Source organism: Morus notabilis, unplaced genomic scaffold, assembly GCF_000414095.1.
Source record: "Morus notabilis unplaced genomic scaffold, ASM41409v2 Scaffold1756, whole genome shotgun sequence".
In the NCBI taxonomy this organism is placed as follows: domain Eukaryota; kingdom Viridiplantae; phylum Streptophyta; class Magnoliopsida; order Rosales; family Moraceae; genus Morus; species Morus notabilis.
In genome coordinates, this window is record NW_010362115.1 from 108,810 (window position 1) to 125,818 (window position 17,009).

The following is a 17,009-nucleotide window of genomic DNA, read 5'->3' on the forward strand; positions in this document are numbered from 1 at the left end:
TACATCATCATATTCCAATTGCGTGATAGGGAAATTATTTCCGAAAAGAATTTTTCACTGTTGGGGAGAGAGAAAATAAAAAAAAAGTAAAAAAAAAAGAAATTATGGGATAACGAGAATCCACGTGGAAGGATACAGTTGGAAATTCCAATCAGATCAGAGGATGGGGCCCAGGCCCAGAGCAGTAGTAGGTTGTCAAAGAAGACCAACACCATGATTAGATACTAATGGTTTTGGCAGACCCGAAGGAGGAGTTTTCTCCTTTTTTTTTTTTTTTTTTTTTCATAAATTTATTTAATTTAAATATTTATGCTTCTATAACCCCATCCAACAATATCTATCCCCATGTGCTGAGATGATGACGACGATAAAAGGAAACGAAAGACTGGTCTGTTCGGCTGTTCCATTCCTTTTCAGTAATTATATTCACATATATACCTATATATATATTATGGCCTCGTTCGTTTCGATGATTCGAGTTTAGAATTTGAGTTAAGATGTGATTGTATGTGAGAGTTTTTTACTGTAGCAAAAAAGTTAGATGTGATTGTTTGTGAGAGCTTTTTACTGTAGCAAAACTCGAATTCTAAACTCGAATCAGCGAAACGAACGAGACCTATATCTATATATACACATATTGATATCACATGCCCATCAAACAAGTCTTCCTCCATGCCTCCACTCCAAGTCTTGTAGCGAATATATACACACACATATATATAAAGAGGGTGTTATATATAACTCTGATCTGGTGGCATCGTTACTCCACTGATACAAGTAAGGACAACGTTTTGAGACCCAAAAGCCAAATCCAAATTTAACTCCAGCTCATTCTCTCTCTCTTCTCTCTCTCTCTCTCTCTCTCTCTTAATTTCTGATCAAAAGAAGCTTCGCCGTTACGCCCTCTCTTCATTCACTCTTTCTTTCTTCGATAAAGAGATACAGAGAGAGAGGAAAAAAAAGAACCCCACTTTTATTTTTGGCTTACTCTATCGAAACTGTGTCTGCATATAGGCTTTGTTTCGCGTTTCATGATCTGGGTCTTCCTCGGTTTGAGAATTAGAGGCCTTTTCCTTATCTGGGTCTGATTCAGTCCGCTATATAATAATCCCTATTTTGAGAATTTCTTTTTTGTTTTTTGTTGTTTGATTGAAGAGTATGAGGAAGAGGGAGAGAGAGAACCCTTGTGGGGTTTGTGGGCACTATCACAAGTACGAGGAAGGGGAGGTTTGTGGGATCTGTGGCCATCGGATTCCCGATTCTTCCGAGAAATCATCGATCCAAGTGAGCGCTTTTCCGTCCGAGATCTTGCCGGAATTTGTTTATTTGGGCAGTTACGACAACGCTTCTCGCTCCGAGCTTCTCAAGACTCAGGGAATCTCTCGTATTCTAAATGTGAGATAAAAAGATTTGTTTTCTTTATTTTATTATTCTTCTTGTATTGGTTTTTTTTTTTGTATAAAACAAAAATTGTTATCAAGTTAGAGGAAAGCTATGTGGCGATTGACAATCTTCTATATGCTATTTGCATGGTTTGATTGATCTGACATCTGAGTTTGCCCATAGATATAATGATAAGGTTCTGCTATGGATAAGAAACGATTTTGGATAGGATGAATTCGATATCAGTCGTTTAGTTTAGTTTTTGTTGGCCAGGAAAAGATCAATGGGGAACGGTGGTTTTTTTTTTTTTTTTTTTTTGAAGAAAAAATTTCATTTCATTAAAACAAAATTACATACTCAATGGGGAACGGTGGCATTTAAAATTGGATAATTTGAGTATTGTGTGATCAAGGGAAATTTGTAGGAAGAATGAGGATTGTCATCCATGCCTTGGCCTTAATTTGCGGATCAGATGGAAATCTTTGCAGCCTCTGCTGATCTGAGATAGATGAATGGGAAAGTAAATAGCTTTGATGGTGAAGAAGCTGAAGAGTTATGGAAGTGTATAAATTACACTACATAGATCTAAATGCAAGTAAATATTTGTTGTTTAAGCTGTAAGTAGTTGTGACAAGGTCCACACGCAATTGATATTTATGAAACACAGGGTGTTCCATTGAGATGTCATGTACAATTCTTTTACATACTAAATCATAATCTGCATAATTTAATCAATGTCCTGTATGTAACTAGGTACGTGGGACTTTTTTCAACTGCCTTGTTGTACAGATGTTGTCCTGTTTGAGTTTGATTATTGCCATTACGAAGGGATTTGATCTAATCTTGTTAAGTGATTGCTTTAATCATCATTTTTTTTTTATCATTATGTTCAAATGTGATTCCCATGTTATTGTCATTAAAGTACCATGTGCAACTTCTTTGTTTGGCATAGAATGTTGATACTGTTGAATTATTTGATCAAACGGAGGATGACATTCCCTGTTACAACTTCTTGTTTGTATGCAGACCGTACCTGCTTGCCAAAATCTCTACAAGAATTCCTTCACCTATCACTGCCTTAAAGATGAAAAGACTTTACAATTTGAGGATGCAAACCAGTTTTTAGGTATGTTTTCATCTTATGCGTATACATTGGTTAAATCTCTCTCTCTCTCTCTCTCTCTCTCTCTCTCTCTTCATGTGTGTGTGTGTGTATTCTCTTTATACATATTTGTTAGTTAGTTGTTTGACTGCTATATGGTCCCCAGGATTAGTATGATTGTTCTATGAATCCAAATCTGTGTATGAGGTTGTTTGAAAATTATCATATTTTAGGTCATGTTTGGAGTTGGTTTTGTTTTTGTTTTCACGTTTTTCGAGAAAAAATGAAAACGGGAGAGAAACGGCGTTTGACACAATTAAAAATAAAAAACGGAAATGAAAACGATTTTTTGGTTTAGTATAAAATGGGAGAGAAATGAAAAATGACTTTTAGTCGTTTTTCATTTTTTGTTTCTGTTTTCTCCTCTCTCGAGCACAGAGAGAGAGAGAGAGAGACATTAATGGATTTTTTATACTGAAAACAATATCTTGATAAAACTACCAAACACATTTTCAAAAATGATTTCTATCTGAGATTGAAAACATTTTCATTTCTATTTTCATACAAAAAACAAAATCATTTTAAAACGAGTTCCAAACGCACCCTTAGTGTCTTCATATTTGTCCTTTCAATGAGAGTGAAGTCGTATTCGGACATCATTAAACAATGGCATTGACCGCTTTGTTTGGTTGATTTGCAAGTCCTATTATCTCTATATATTTCATTTTGGTTCCCTACCACCTGATGTAGGATTTAGTTCCCTACAGTTTATTGTATTTCAAATTGTTGGTTCCATCTAAAGAAATAAGCTCATTGTCAGAAAAATTGATTTGATTGGTTGTCATTTATGGTTGAATATTTTAGAGGTCTTATTTATTTTTCTTCTCTTTCTAATAATCTCTTTGCGTTTTTTATGGACTCAAATCACCTCTCCAATTTTTGGTGTCTCAATTGTGTCTAACCAATCAAATTATGACACATCATTTAATTGATCGAAATATCAAAGCAAGGGAAAATTAGTTAAAAAGATATTTCAATTTTTTAAATGACGTGGCACAATCTGAATGATTAGACACCATTCTAGACCCGGAATTGGACAGGTAATTTGAATCCGTTTTTTATAATCCCCCATAAAGTGATAATAACATATATGAGTCAATGTTCAGTGCCTTAATGGTTCCTCTCAAGAATTTAAACAGTTGTACGTGATGATTACAATACCAGATGGATTATTGACTGCAAAGTTACTTGATTTTCACTTCCTTGATTCCTTTTAGTTGTCCAAGTATTTAAAGATTTTGTTCAATCAGTTGCCTCTTCTATTTTGTTTTGTTCTACTCACATTATTTTCTCATTATTTTGTTCTTTCTTGGGGACGTATACTAAATGGTAGCTGTATAAAAAATGTTGGAAGCTTGGACTAAGACAAGAAGAAGCTTTAAACACTAACTGTAACTGGCAAGTGTGGAACGAATAATTGTGTTATGCACAAATAATCTATCATCTCTAATACCAACCAACATTTTTTTGGTTTCCCAACTCCAAAGAAACTTAACACTATTGATCAATCTTTGTGATTGATCCATAAAAATGTTAAAACTGGGAAATATGTTTGTAGATTTTTTTTTTAATTCATGTGACCTCGCGTGTTCGGAGTCTAATCAATTACAAATTAAAGTTGGATTGCTTTTCTTATCTTCCTACTTATCATATTGCAATCACGCTTTGTTTTGTAGAGCAATGTGAAAGGGATAAGGCTCGTGTTCTAGTGCACTGTATGTCTGGAAGAAATAGGTAAGTGACAACTACAAAATTGTACCGTTTTAGTTTTGCCATCATTTAGTGACATGTGTTTATATAAAATTGCTCATAAAATAGGGCATTCCATAATTGCAGACTAGAGATATTCTGGAGTAAAACTTCGACGTGTAGTAGTATAACTGAATCAGGAGGTTCCTGTTTGTTTATGAGAGTTGAATCTTCTTCCTGACAGGTCGCCAGCTGTTGTAATAGCATACTTGATGAAATCTAGAGGATGGCGGCTCGCTCAGAGTTATCAGTGGGTAAAAGAGCGGAGGCCGCCTGTTCAGTTAAGTCAAGGTATGCATGTGCTTCTTGCCAAATCTGCTTCGACATTCCAAAACCGGGTATTTGAGTGCATAATTTGTTTGAAAACTGAAATATTATGTCTTCTGTTTACAATTTTCTGTTTTGCTGAAAAATAAATCTCTGTTTAATTGATTGTGAGATAAGAATGTTCATTGTCAAGCCAGTTAGATCATATGTTTCTCAATCTAAGTTTGTTTTGCTAGGCTTGAATACCTGCCTACTAAAAACTCTGATTGTAGTGGATTGAAATATTACGCTTTGTTTTGGATGTAAAGAAAACTTTGCTGCTTCTTTTTTCCTTTTCTTATCCCTTTCCATTTTTCACATGATGATAATTCCGAATGAGAATATAGAGCGACCACAGTCGTGCTAACTCTTTAAGCCTCGTTCGCTTCGTGGATTCGAGTTTTCAATTTGAGCTGAAATGTGACATTTTTTGAGAGCTTTTAACTGTAGCAGAAAAAATTAGATGTGACATTTTCTGAGAATTTTTAACTATAAAAACCTAAAACTGAAAACTCAAATCGGTGAAATGAACGAGGCCTTAATTTATTTTTTAAAGACATGCAAAACAACAATCTATAATTCTCTGAAGATATTGGACATCACTCTCCACCGAATTTTCTTATCATGCGATGGTAGAGAAGTCCTTGAAAAAGTCTTAAGAACAAAATTAATATTTTCTGATGGTCTTGTGAACTATATTAGCTTGTTCTTAATTATGAGTTGAATACAACGAAAAGGTATGCATCTCTTAGATGCCAACTGTTTATAGCTCTTTCCTGATCTCGTTTCGCTTTGTGTTTATAGCTGTCTACGAGCAATTGCAGGAGTATGAGCTGAAGATTTTTGGATCAGTCGATAGTAGCAACCCCACTCCGCCAATTTTCCTGCCTACAGCTGCACCTTTATTCAACATAGGCTTCCCAAAGATTAACGATCCGGTTCCCGTCCCTACTTTCAACACTGTCAGTGCTCCTTCCATTTTTGAGCGCTCTGCGATAAATATTCCGCCGCATGAGTTCACGTTTCAAGCGATACCGACTCAGAAAGATATCTCGGGAAGCCCTCTTAATGCCAATCCACCAAGTTCAAATGCTAGTGACATTCAAATGGATAGTTCTTGATTTGGCTAGTCTTTTGATACTTTTCAGTCTTCCCATTTTAAAGGATGGTCAGAAGTTTAAAAATCCTGACTTGGATGTTTGAATGTAAAGTGGGAGTGGTTGCTCAAACCTTTTGGTTTGTAAGGTTTGGTGCGATAGAAAGCCATGGGAGCCTTCTCTCATTGTCGTTTTATTACAAGTGCAACTATTTTTTATTGACTCGTGCGCTTATACAAAGTAATATCCACTAAAATATCTCTTAGTTCATTTTATCTGCTACATTTTGGTTTTTTTGCCGAAATTTTTAGGACTAATATTTGTTACATTCCTTACGACTCTGTGATCAGTCTCAGGTCATTTGCCTTTTTTCTTCTCTCTCTCTCCTCTTTCTGATACATAGTAGCTATAACTGCTATTAAATTGCTTCCTATAAGTTGGAAAGTGAACTAGAACCATTTACAGATCAGATCGAGCTACTCTTTATACATCGAGTCAGGATGTAAGAGAGTGGACGGCCTTTATCTTTTTCTCTTACATTCTGACTCGGCCGAGTCGGAATGTTTAAAAGGACGTTTGGTTCATAAATTTAAAATTATGATTTAAAATTATTTTCGGTTTACGTGTTTTTAGTGAGAGAAAACACTGTAGCGAGTTATAAATTATGATCCGAACTATGACACAGATCTTTATTTCAAACGCATTTTAAATTATTTTACAATTTTTTTTTTTTTTTTGGGTAACCTCGTAGGCAATTAGGGGTAAAAACATGAAAGCACACTTGGGTTGGACGACCATTTGCTTGTGATAAGAAAATTACAGATTTTATCTATTTAACTACATGACTTATTAAAAATATCTCTTTTAAAAAACTCAAAAAACTCTGCTTGTTGATTAATTTTAATTTAAAAGTCTATATGAACTAATGTTAAGAGGTATAAATAAATGGAAATTCTATTTCAAGAGATATTTTTAAAAATTGCCCATTTGCGATTCATATCAGTTAATGGGCCAAAAGACTAGTCTAGCCGTCTTGGCATACTATGAAGATAACCTAATAGGTCTTGATTTGTTTCTTGAAATGCCAAGCAACGGGCAGAACATATATCCTTGTTACACAATGGAATGACCTCATAGGCATCTCAAATGTACATCCTTTTCTTCTTTCTATTTATTTATCATATATAAAAATGAAAAGAAAAAGAAGAGCAATACAGATCAGAACATTACCATTTTTTCAAGATATATTATTTTCTTTCCCGTTTCTATGATCACAAATAACAGAAAAGACAGACCTGAACAGTCCTGCAGCTTATGCATGGAAAGTTATTTGGATGAATATATTAGTGCGCAATGGAATTTGAAATAAATTTCATTTAAAACAAGCACCTTTACTTTGTGGTACAAAGTTCCTTAAAGAACTATACAAAGTTCAGGCCATTACATGCTGCTAGTAGCATTCTGGAATCCGACACAAGCCTTTCTATTCACTATGTTTCTATAACAAATCATACAAACCAAATTTACACGCGTCAAATAATAATATTTCTATGACTAGGCCCAATTCTTGGTTTGAAGGTAGGACTTTGCAAGCCACAGCAAACCTGGATCATTCCTCTTCAACACCAGATAAGTTTCAGACTTTCCCATTTCGTCCGACACGATATCTTCATTGAAGCCCACCAAAACCAAGAATTCTATCGCAGCTATATTCACAAAGAACACAATTTCATACTAATTAATTATACAAACATAGCTAGCAATGAGAAGAGCACAATGAAAAAATAAAATAAATAAAATAAAGTTCACAATGAAAACCCAAACCCAAACACAAGGCAAAATACAAACCTTTGTAACTTGCAATATTCCTTTGAATTGTTGGATTAGCCTGCAATGAGTCATCCATCAGCTATCAGGAAGTTTTTTTACTGAAATGCTCTTTTAACATTCAAACTAAATCTCAGGAATACAGAAACCAAGGATATATTGTTTGTACCTTGCGCAGTCTTCTGAATTTCATCTCATCTGGATGTTCAATGACATTGCTGCCACCAGATAACAGTTTCTTAGTATAACTTTTATCATAAAGCGTAAACACGTAATTAGACAATGATAACCTATGATATACTCTTTTATAAGTCTCCGGGGATCTCCCCGATCCCAAGAAGTCTCGATGCTAGATGTTTCAAATTCAAGCATCTCCATCTTATTAAGGGGAACCATGTGGTACTAATCACAAGTAATGAATACACCTGCCTGCATATAGGGTGATCAATTTGAAAAAGAAGAGTTACCTTATTATCTTAAATAGAGTTTGGAATACTACAATTGCCAGTGCCGGATCAATGTCAGCTTGCAGTGTCTCGATGGCCTTTTGCAAACGACCACAAGCAACTGTAACAGGGTCTTGAATTCTTTGTAATTCCTCATCATCTGGATCTGGTTCATCAATTTGCATTCTGGACATCTCCACAGGGTGCACCAACTTATCATCGGGATCAGGTTCTGCCATCATGACTTCATCTTCCCGAGACTCACCAAGATTGGCTTCTCTGTGAGCCTCGGTTCGATTGGATTGACCATTGATTGCTCCAATTATTAAAGAGTTGTTTTCATTGTCTATCATGGCGTTCCCATATTCCGTATTATTCCATTTTGCATCCAAGTCATCAGGATCAGGTTCATCAAAATGCTTCTGTGCTTGAGTCTTGCTATCCAGAATGCTCATCTCCTCAGAGTGCAAAGGCATATGTTCAGCTACAACACAATGCTTCAAACTAGCTTCTAAATCATCAGGATCAGGTTCTTCACAAGGCCTTACAGCATCCAACTTTCTGTTCACTACCGCTGCAGGTTGGGTTGTCTCACTTTCAACAAATGGTTGCTCAGATTCCCAATTCTTTTCTCCCTGAGAATCATCGGGATCAGGCTCAGATTCCCAATTCTTGTCAGAATGGTCATCAGGATCAGGTTCCTGATGAGGTTTCAAATGAACCTCGTTAAAACTGTCACCATCAAATCCTTCTTCTACCACAGGGTTCATTTGATTGGATTCTTCAAGTGTGTGGAAGCCAGAATCATCAGGGTCTGGCTCTTCATGGATTTCAGATATTCCAGAACTATTGGCAGAAGCATTTAGCATACGTTGATAAGCAGCAGTCACTGAAGCCACGCGGGCACTTTCCATCTGATCCAATGTATTTCCTCCAAGCTTCTGGGAGAACTTACTACCTTCTTCAAGATCGAACTCTTCGTCATAATGCTCTGAACGGTTCAATCCACTCAAGGTGTGGCTTGTGGATTTTGTCCAATCTAAACTAGCAGCTTCTTGGTTCAGCTACAAAAATTAAAAAGAGAATATGGTGAATCCTCTTAGTGTAAGATTAAATAGTTAAACCAGTACACTTGCTCCCGGTAAAAACTTGACTACACATCAAAACACTGTCTTACCTGTCTATCCAGTGCAAAGAAGTTTGCATCGTGTTCAGAGTATACCATGTGAGCCTGAAGAATAGATGAGAACAGCATATAAGCTCCCAAAAGACATATATTCCCAAATGTACAGGGTAAACACTGATTGACTGAATTAAGCTTACAAGTTCATGCAGAAGAGTTTTCTTGATTTTCTCATATTTCCTAAAACCCTTCAGATCATCAGTTCGAAGACGCAGAGATATCGCCTCACCATGATTCTGCAATGGTAAAAACAGAGTCACTATGAAACAGGGGGAAAAAAAAAGCAAATGAAAATTACTTTGATAATTTATTTATGATGCTTGTAGTGGTCATACCTTGTTAAAGCCGAGAAGGCATTTTGGACTTATGCCCACATAACCAACAGGGGCCATCTCAGTCATAATTCCTACACGCCAGCGATGCTTTAAAGAAGAAAAATTAAGAGATAAGGGATCAAGTTTGAGGTCAGATCAAATAAATAGTACCGTGAAAGACTACAAGAGGTACCTTGTTCATGATGGCAACAATTCCTGGATCTGCAGCAAGCATGTGCATTCTTTTTAATGCCTCTGATGCAGGAGGATTCAGCTATAGAAAGCAAGAATCAAATTGGTCAATGAAACAATTCAGGAATGGATATCTTGATTTTCGAACTACAGATGCGTTTTCCAGCAAATGAAAGGAAAGCATCCATATTCCATAACATGACTTTAAGCTTCGAGTGCTTCATAGAAATTATATATACAGTTTAGTTTACAAAACTGGAAAGATAAGTGCAATTATAGGTTTACGACAGAAGTGTTTGGTTATATTTCAATGTATAGTTATAATGACATCAAATTTATTGCTTTTCTAGCCTACTAAACAATATCTGTCGCAAGTATAACTCAGGACACATTATTTAAAGGAAGCAGAGCCCAGATATGAACAATCTGCAAGACTTAAACCAAAGCTATATGGAGGAACCAGGTGGCTTAATCTTTGCAAACTAATGATAAGTTGTGAAATGACCAAAACAGTAACGGGTCTGCTAACAACATATAAATTAAACTATATTGAGCAGCATGGTGAACTTGTTATGGCCAACGCGAATCATATATGTTCCCAACCCTAATTCACAAATTTGTAAATTACTTTCTAAGCGAAACAGACACAAGTTGACATACCTCTTGTTTACAGACCTAGTAAAGCCAAGTAATTTATTTATTTATTATTATTTTTTTCAAAAAGACAAATAGAAAAGAATGTGGGTTTGTCCCTCTATGTGTGCAGTCTCCCTTAAAGCATTAAATTCTTGAAGAACAACCTAACAAGATAAAACTACCTAAATACATAAGTAAAGTGGGAGAAAGAGAATTCAAATGTACCTCTATTCCTGGAAGTTGAAGTGTGCGAAAATCACAAAAGATATAGGGTCCTTGTGGAAGTTTAAGTGAGAGTTGAGGCCTATCTGATATTCGCTGCCTCAGTCTCTTTTCCTCTTCACTAAATCCAGCTATCCTCAAGTTTAGCTTTGCACCTTCTAGAACTTCATCAACCTCATTCTCGGACACTCCCATCATTCTGATAGGCTTCCCCTGAAAAAGGAAACAGTTAATCAGCCTTTTTGCGTTAGTTGCATGATAGCTTCCTAACGACAACTGTTCTTATAAAAAGCACACGCTGCATGTCAAAAGAATTGTGCAAAACCATTTATATTATTAACCAACACCTTATTTTCAATGAGACATTTGCCAAAGCCACTAAAATAACTCTTTTAGTGAAAGTAACTAAATTCGAATGAGAAATGAGTCTTTTTTATTAGAGTCCATATAAAAAGAGCAAAAAAAAAAAAAAAAAAAAAAAAAAAAAAAAAAAAAAAAAAAAAAAAAAAAAAAAAAAAAAAAAAAACGAAAGATGTAACTCTATGACCATTCTGTAGTATTCCACAAAAACAATTATGGCATAAAGAACTTACGCAGCTACACTAGATCTAAACACAGAAAAAAGCATGATAAATAATCCAATAGCAGATTACAGTTTATAAGAAAAACCTCACGAGATATCTCCCAATTGAAGCATTCTTTTAAGCTCAAACTTTTGACTGTTTAGACGTCATATTTTATCATATTCCAAATATGAGCGAAGGAATAGATATTTCCCAACTATCTATGATGTTCCAGGGTGATTTAGAATCACTATTGTGAAAATTTTGCTGTTTTAGAATAATACTAATTTATAATACCTCAGTAATAGAAGTTTCTTGTAAACTCAAGCGCTCGTGCTCGTTCGAGAAAGGAGTTAGCAACTTCGAGGACCGCGGAACAATGAATCGCATAGTATCTGGTTTGACATGAGTTAAGTTTTGCAGCTCATGCCCAAGCTCCTTGAGAGTAGCACTTGGATTCATCTGTACAACAAACTTCTTTCCCCTCCATATGACTGAGATGTCGTGTACGCTCTGAGGATCTTTCATGTTATTCTGCAAAACAAAGAATGAGAAATAGTTTATGATCATGTTCCATCAGACGAAAGTACAATATCCAGGGGAAGAAATCTGGGTATAAAGACACACTAACATATCTAATTATCCTTATTTACATGTGTATTTGAATGCAAAAATCACCAATCTAAAACAATTGCTTAACATCTACAAGAGAATTTCAATGCGATAATCATCGATGACGACGGATTAATCTAAGATGGATTAGGTATAAGTATAGTCAACTTAAGTAGCAGTTACAAGAAAATTTCTATGATTAGTTATCCTCTTCTTACACACACAAACAGATCATGTAATCTCCAAATATGACATATTAGACCCAAGAGATAAAAATAGTTGCATCAAATAAAAGGAACAAACACAATTTCATATCCAGCTAAATAATAACAAGAATCAAAATAGATTACAAAAAAAAAATAGCAGGTCTTCTTGGGAATAAAACCAACAAAGATTACACTCAAAAGAAGCTATCAAAAAGGCCAAATAACATATAATCATTTATTTGTTCACTGCCACAATCAGACTATAAAATTTAAATAAATAAATAGATTGAACTAAACCCACATAAAAATTCCAACTTTACCAGTCACACAAAATTCAGCTAAACAATAATTGAAAATCGGCTCAAACCGAGGAAAAATTGGAGAAAAATATATGAACGAACAAAAATTGAAGCATAAAGCATAAAAATATAAAATTGAAATGATAACTCAGCAAACTTTTACATGATTCAAGGGCGTAAATTAATCTTGGAATAAAAGAAACGTCAATTCGTTATCGAACAAGTCGGTTGGAATTTTGGAAAACTCACCTCGTATTCGTCAATCTAATCGGACACAGTTTTGATTTTGTCGCTTGTTGCAAATATCAGAAAATAAATACTTTCTCAGTTCCTTGAGAAATAAAATTAAAATTAAAAAAATATGGGCGGTCAATTCTGTCAAATGATGCGTAGGATAGGATGCGGCGTATGTTAGATTTCGCTCCAGTTTCGTGCTAAAATTCACAGCTCTGGCTATTACCGTATTACGTATGCGCTGTCGCACAAAGAGCCAGAGGAATCTAGAACAAAGACTACTTTGTTCTTCTTGAGAGCTTTTCCGGTGGGAAAAAAAAAAAACTCTAGTAAATTTTTTGTTTTCCATAGTTAAATTTATATCAAATACTATCTATTTAGTGTATTTTTTAATTTAATGTGATTTTTATCTTTTATCTAACGGTCAAAATTGATCCATACTCAATACGGAGGCCCTAAAACTCACTTTTTTTCTTAATATTTAATAGTGTTTGGTATTTACAAAATTAAGAAGTTTTATTACCGATATCTTTTTGGATAGAAACAAAAATAGAGTATATTACGTGGCAAAAAAGCAATTATATCAAAATAATTGTGGCAAAAAATAAGTGATCGTAAACAAACTTTTAGATAAATAAGGTGAGCTTTTATAGTGAGACCGCTTAACAAATACTAGTGGAACTAGGATTGTAAAACTAAAATCGATCAACAACGATTGAAGAATCGACCAATCAAAAATTTAAAAATACGGCGTCATGTGAAACTGAAGATATTTAGTTCGGTTAACCGAACCGAATGGTGTAATTCCAGTTCGATTTTAATTATGGCCTTTGAGGTTCGGTTAAAAATTGAACCGTTTGTTTTTTGTTTTACTTTTAATTAATTTCTAATCTAATTACTTGAACTTATAAATCTGGGGGGCGTTCGTTTCAGTATTTTAAAAATTCAAGATTAGAGTTAAAAAAGTGAGTTTAATTGGAATTGTGTTTGAAATTTGAGTTGTGTGTTCACTTGGATAGTTTGTGAATGTTGAACTTGAGTTTTGTATTCACTTTGACAAAAACATAACTCAAATTTTAGCAAGTATTGACATGGATTTTTTTAAAGAGAGACTACATAACAAACCTACATTCATAAAAAAAAAAAAAGTCCATAAGTTTAGCATTACAAACTATTAATGGTGTGAAATTGGGTAAGCAAATACATAACAAATCCATATTAATAAGGTCGTTGAAATTACGAAACAAATATGTAACTACTGATTGCGATATGCTTCCAATGCCCCCCACATGCTAGCAGCCATCTCGTCCCTCAAAATATTCATTTGTCTACAATTTGCGGAGTTGTGATTTTGTTCCGTTGCCTGATCAGGATTGTGATTCTGATTAACATCTTGATCTGCATTCTCTGGATCAATTTTAATAACTGGTACTCCGTCTCATGTATACTGGTTTAGTAGATCGTCGTTATGGTTGTACATATGTATGAAATTGTGAAGCACGACACAAGCAATAGGAATTTGTATCTGTTTCTCTATTGGGTAATTATTTATGCACTTGAGTATGCGGAACCTTGCTTTCCAAACGCCGAAAGTGCGCTCAATAGCATTTCTTAGGGACGAATGCGTGTAATTGAACAACTCACGCTAAGTTCGAGGATGACCACGTCTTGCCCTATACTCTTGAAGGTGATATGTCCCCCGGTATGGCGCCAAGAAACAATCATTGTTCACATAGCCAGAGTCTACAATGTAGTATTTCCTTATATTATCCATTACAAATCAATAATTAAGTACGGACAAGTCTTTAGTGCTATCAAGAGATCGTATTGGAAGCAATTAACATATTTAATAGAGGTCAATCAACCAACGATATTGCTTGTATATCGAAATGTATAGCAAGGATCATTGTTCACATACCGGGCGGTGGATTTGGGAAATTTTTTTTCTGATGTCTCTATTGCGGATGCAAGAACGCGCGCATCATGGGCAGAGCCCTCCTATCCAGCTAACATGTAAGTAAACTTCATGTCAAATGAACATACCCCTAACACATTTTGGGAGTAAAAACCCTTCATATTCCTCCATACTTCGGGGTTACCGGGTGGTGGAACATAAGGGACGTGAGTCCCGTTAAGAGCTCCAATGCAATTCTGTAATCAATTAACAACAACTATTACCAATTATGTCAAGTAAGTCGATAAACATATGACTCAGTATTAATGAGATACTTGAAACCATGGCAAATACTTGCTTCCATTTGCCGTAATGACTGGATCAATAATGTTAAAATTCGGGGGTGTTATGAAATCATGGCGTAGGTTATATATTGCCTTCAATACAGCCTCGAAGTATTTGGAAATGGTGGATCCAGAATGCTGCCATTGGTCCTGTGATTCCCTATTGCTTTGGCTTTGGGACACAATGTATAGGAAGATAAAAAGCTGCTCGTCCACATTCATATTCCTAGTGAGTCTCAAATATCCTCTAAGTTCTAGTAGTGAACTAAGACGCTTAAAACAGTCACTGCCCATCCTAATCTTATTCTGAATTACGTCATCGTGGCCATCAAGCAAGTAATCAACACGCATAATACCTGTCAACGCGGAGGTGTGCTTAGGTCGAGGTGGGAGTCTTTCCATGTAGTTGTGGTAATACTAGAGGACAACCACGATGCCAGCTACCTGATATTCATCATCAGAGTCACCGCTCAATGTGCTGTTGGGCGACACGTTCAGAGGCCCTCCGTTCCACATTATGACATGTTGGCCAAATATGTCATAATAGAGGTCACCTGTACAACAAAAAAGGTTAAAATTGGGCAATAACATTATGGCAAAGTATTGAAAAGTCACTACTGGGTAGGTGCCCATTTCATAACAAGTAAAGTCTGTAATGCGAATTGCAACATGTGATCATATCATAAATTGAAAGAAAAAGCAAATGAAGCAACAGTTTGGAAGTACATCGACTCAATAAATCAATATAACATAGTTAAAAAGCAACATAATTATGAAAATTATTCATCATTATCTAGTAAAGAAAAAGTGTTAAGTAACTCATAGCTAGTCGTCATTGGTTTCTCCACCAAAAGGACTGGAGTTAGGCGGAAAACTAGGCACGTAATAGGGTGGTTGACATTGAAAGTTAGGGGTTTGGGGAATAACATTTGGGGTCATGTTTTGGAATAGTGGGTGTTGTGATTGCACGTTGGGAGACTGTTAAGAAAAACTGGGTACTTGTGGTTGGCCAAAGTTAGGAGGTTGTTGACCAAAGATAGGCGGTTGTTGGAAAAAGTTGGGAGGGGGCATGAAGTTTGGAAACGGGGGCTGCATGAAGTTGGAGGCCATGGCTGGATTAGGCATCGAGAAAGGCTGGCTTGTTTGATTCGTTTTAGAGTTAATGGTCCTCATCACGAAAAAAACCCTTTGCGTCTCTGTCATATCCACGAAAAGTTATTGCATGTACGGATACCACGCAATGACCTCTAAAAATGTTACAACACTTTCATCATCAAGATCCATTTCCTTGACAAGCACTTGATACTGCTGCATAACAGTTGGGGTTGTAGGATTCTGAGTAGCGCTGGAATTGATTGCTCTGCTACTATTCATACTTTCTATAGATGCCACAAACCGTCCAATGAGTGCCTTAGGCTCTGGATCACCAACCGGACGTTTGTAACTGCGTATAGACTTCTTTCCAATTGCCTTAGAAGAGGATGCAACGTTCAAGCCCTTCCTAGCAGTGTTCAAACCAGCTCGCATCATAGTGATAAAACCGTCGTCACTGCCAAACAACTGCGATGTCGCCCCCTTCACCTTCTTCATCCGGGATGAGAATTGTGTCTACATGTTCGGTGGTAGGTTTTCCCAAACCCTTCTCAAAAGCTCCACTTGCTCGGGTACTTCTAAAGGCCTCGTAGTACAGTTTAAAGTTTTTTTAGGGCTGCTTCTTTGCAACATTGGCTCACTTCTTGTTCTGTGTGACAAAGAATAACGACATAAGCAAACTTACGTTTAACATATGTCCTAAATGATGCTAAATAATGAAAAAAGAGAAAATGAACGTCTAGAATTTACCTTAGCAAAATCATCCCAATACTCATCCGTACATGTCACAGCGCATGTCACAAGATCCCAACCAAGGCCTGTGTTTGTGCGTAGTATAACCTCCTTATCGAACTTGCCATTTAGACGCACTTTCATCTGTTGAACCTTGGCCGCCGTAACTAGATCCTTAAAATGTTTTTGTAGTTCAGTAGCCCAGTCTTCCTAAGTTTTTTAGGCCAGTTTCCTACCGTGGTATTTACGGTTATACTCTGCGAGGCGTTACAACAACTCCTCATTCTGCATTTGATTCCAATGAAGAGTCGTGTCTCATCCTTTTCCCCTCTCAGCATCTACTACCACACACCAACGGCATCATCCCACACACAAAAAATGCTACAAACAAAATCAAGTAACAACAAGGGACACAACAACACAAACAAATAAGTATTAATTAAGCACTACAATGACTAACTTTTCTAGAAGAGGGAATAGTAACCCCCATTCACTATATATGTAACTATATGGCAG

General features: G+C 35.9%; 2 protein-coding genes across 5 annotated transcripts; one reads left to right on the forward strand and one right to left on the reverse strand.

The window, feature by feature from the left end:
* Window positions 1-331: 331 nt before the first annotated feature.
* Window positions 332-5,979, forward strand: LOC21387557 (protein-tyrosine-phosphatase IBR5). Of its 2 annotated transcripts, none has more exons than XM_024167596.1 (6): window positions 332-388; window positions 1,156-1,395; window positions 2,410-2,509; window positions 4,222-4,279; window positions 4,479-4,585; window positions 5,405-5,979. In XM_024167596.1, exons 1-6 carry the CDS (start codon window positions 356-358, stop codon window positions 5,719-5,721), a joined length of 855 nt encoding a protein of 284 aa, XP_024023364.1. In that variant the 5' UTR covers window positions 332-355; the 3' UTR covers window positions 5,722-5,979. The 2 variants fall into 2 exon arrangements, with proteins under 2 accessions (XP_024023364.1, XP_010099483.1); XM_010101181.2 differs by lacking the exon at window positions 332-388 and adding an exon at window positions 634-777.
* Window positions 5,980-7,009: 1,030 nt separating this feature from the next.
* On the reverse strand, window positions 7,010-12,524 carry LOC21387558. 3 transcript variants are annotated; one of them, XM_024167589.1, is made up of 11 exons: window positions 12,447-12,524; window positions 11,378-11,614; window positions 10,521-10,730; window positions 9,661-9,741; window positions 9,489-9,575; window positions 9,294-9,389; window positions 9,148-9,201; window positions 7,992-9,034; window positions 7,694-7,742; window positions 7,546-7,585; window positions 7,010-7,403 (listed from the first exon to the last, which is right to left on the reverse strand). In XM_024167589.1, the coding sequence occupies exons 2-11, from the start codon at window positions 11,606-11,608 to the stop codon at window positions 7,252-7,254; spliced, it is 2,043 nt and encodes a 680-aa protein (XP_024023357.1). In that variant the 5' UTR covers window positions 11,609-11,614; window positions 12,447-12,524; the 3' UTR covers window positions 7,010-7,251. The 3 variants fall into 3 exon arrangements, with proteins under 3 accessions (XP_024023357.1, XP_024023358.1, XP_024023359.1); XM_024167590.1 differs by lacking the exon at window positions 12,447-12,524 and adding an exon at window positions 12,361-12,437; XM_024167591.1 differs by lacking the exon at window positions 12,447-12,524 and adding an exon at window positions 12,219-12,257.
* Window positions 12,525-17,009: the final 4,485 nt, after the last annotated feature.

Excerpts from the sequence above, each read along its gene's own strand:
- LOC21387557 (XM_024167596.1), top strand. The coding sequence starts at position 356 with ATGATGACGACGATAAAAGGAAACGAAAGACTG. Across the intron at positions 1,396-2,409 it reads GAATCTCTCGTATTCTAAAT|ACCGTACCTGCTTGCCAAAA; the intron begins GTGAGATAAAAA and ends GTTTGTATGCAG. Across the intron at positions 4,586-5,404 it reads GCCTGTTCAGTTAAGTCAAG|CTGTCTACGAGCAATTGCAG; the intron begins GTATGCATGTGC and ends TTGTGTTTATAG.
- LOC21387558 (XM_024167589.1), bottom strand. The coding sequence starts at position 11,608 with ATGAAAGATCCTCAGAGCGTACACGACATCTCAGTCATATGGAGGGGA. Across the intron at positions 9,742-10,520 it reads TTCAACTTCCAGGAATAGAG|CTGAATCCTCCTGCATCAGA; the intron begins GTACATTTGAAT and ends TGCTTTCTATAG. Across the intron at positions 9,390-9,488 it reads GCCTTCTCGGCTTTAACAAG|AATCATGGTGAGGCGATATC; the intron begins GTATGACCACTA and ends TTACCATTGCAG.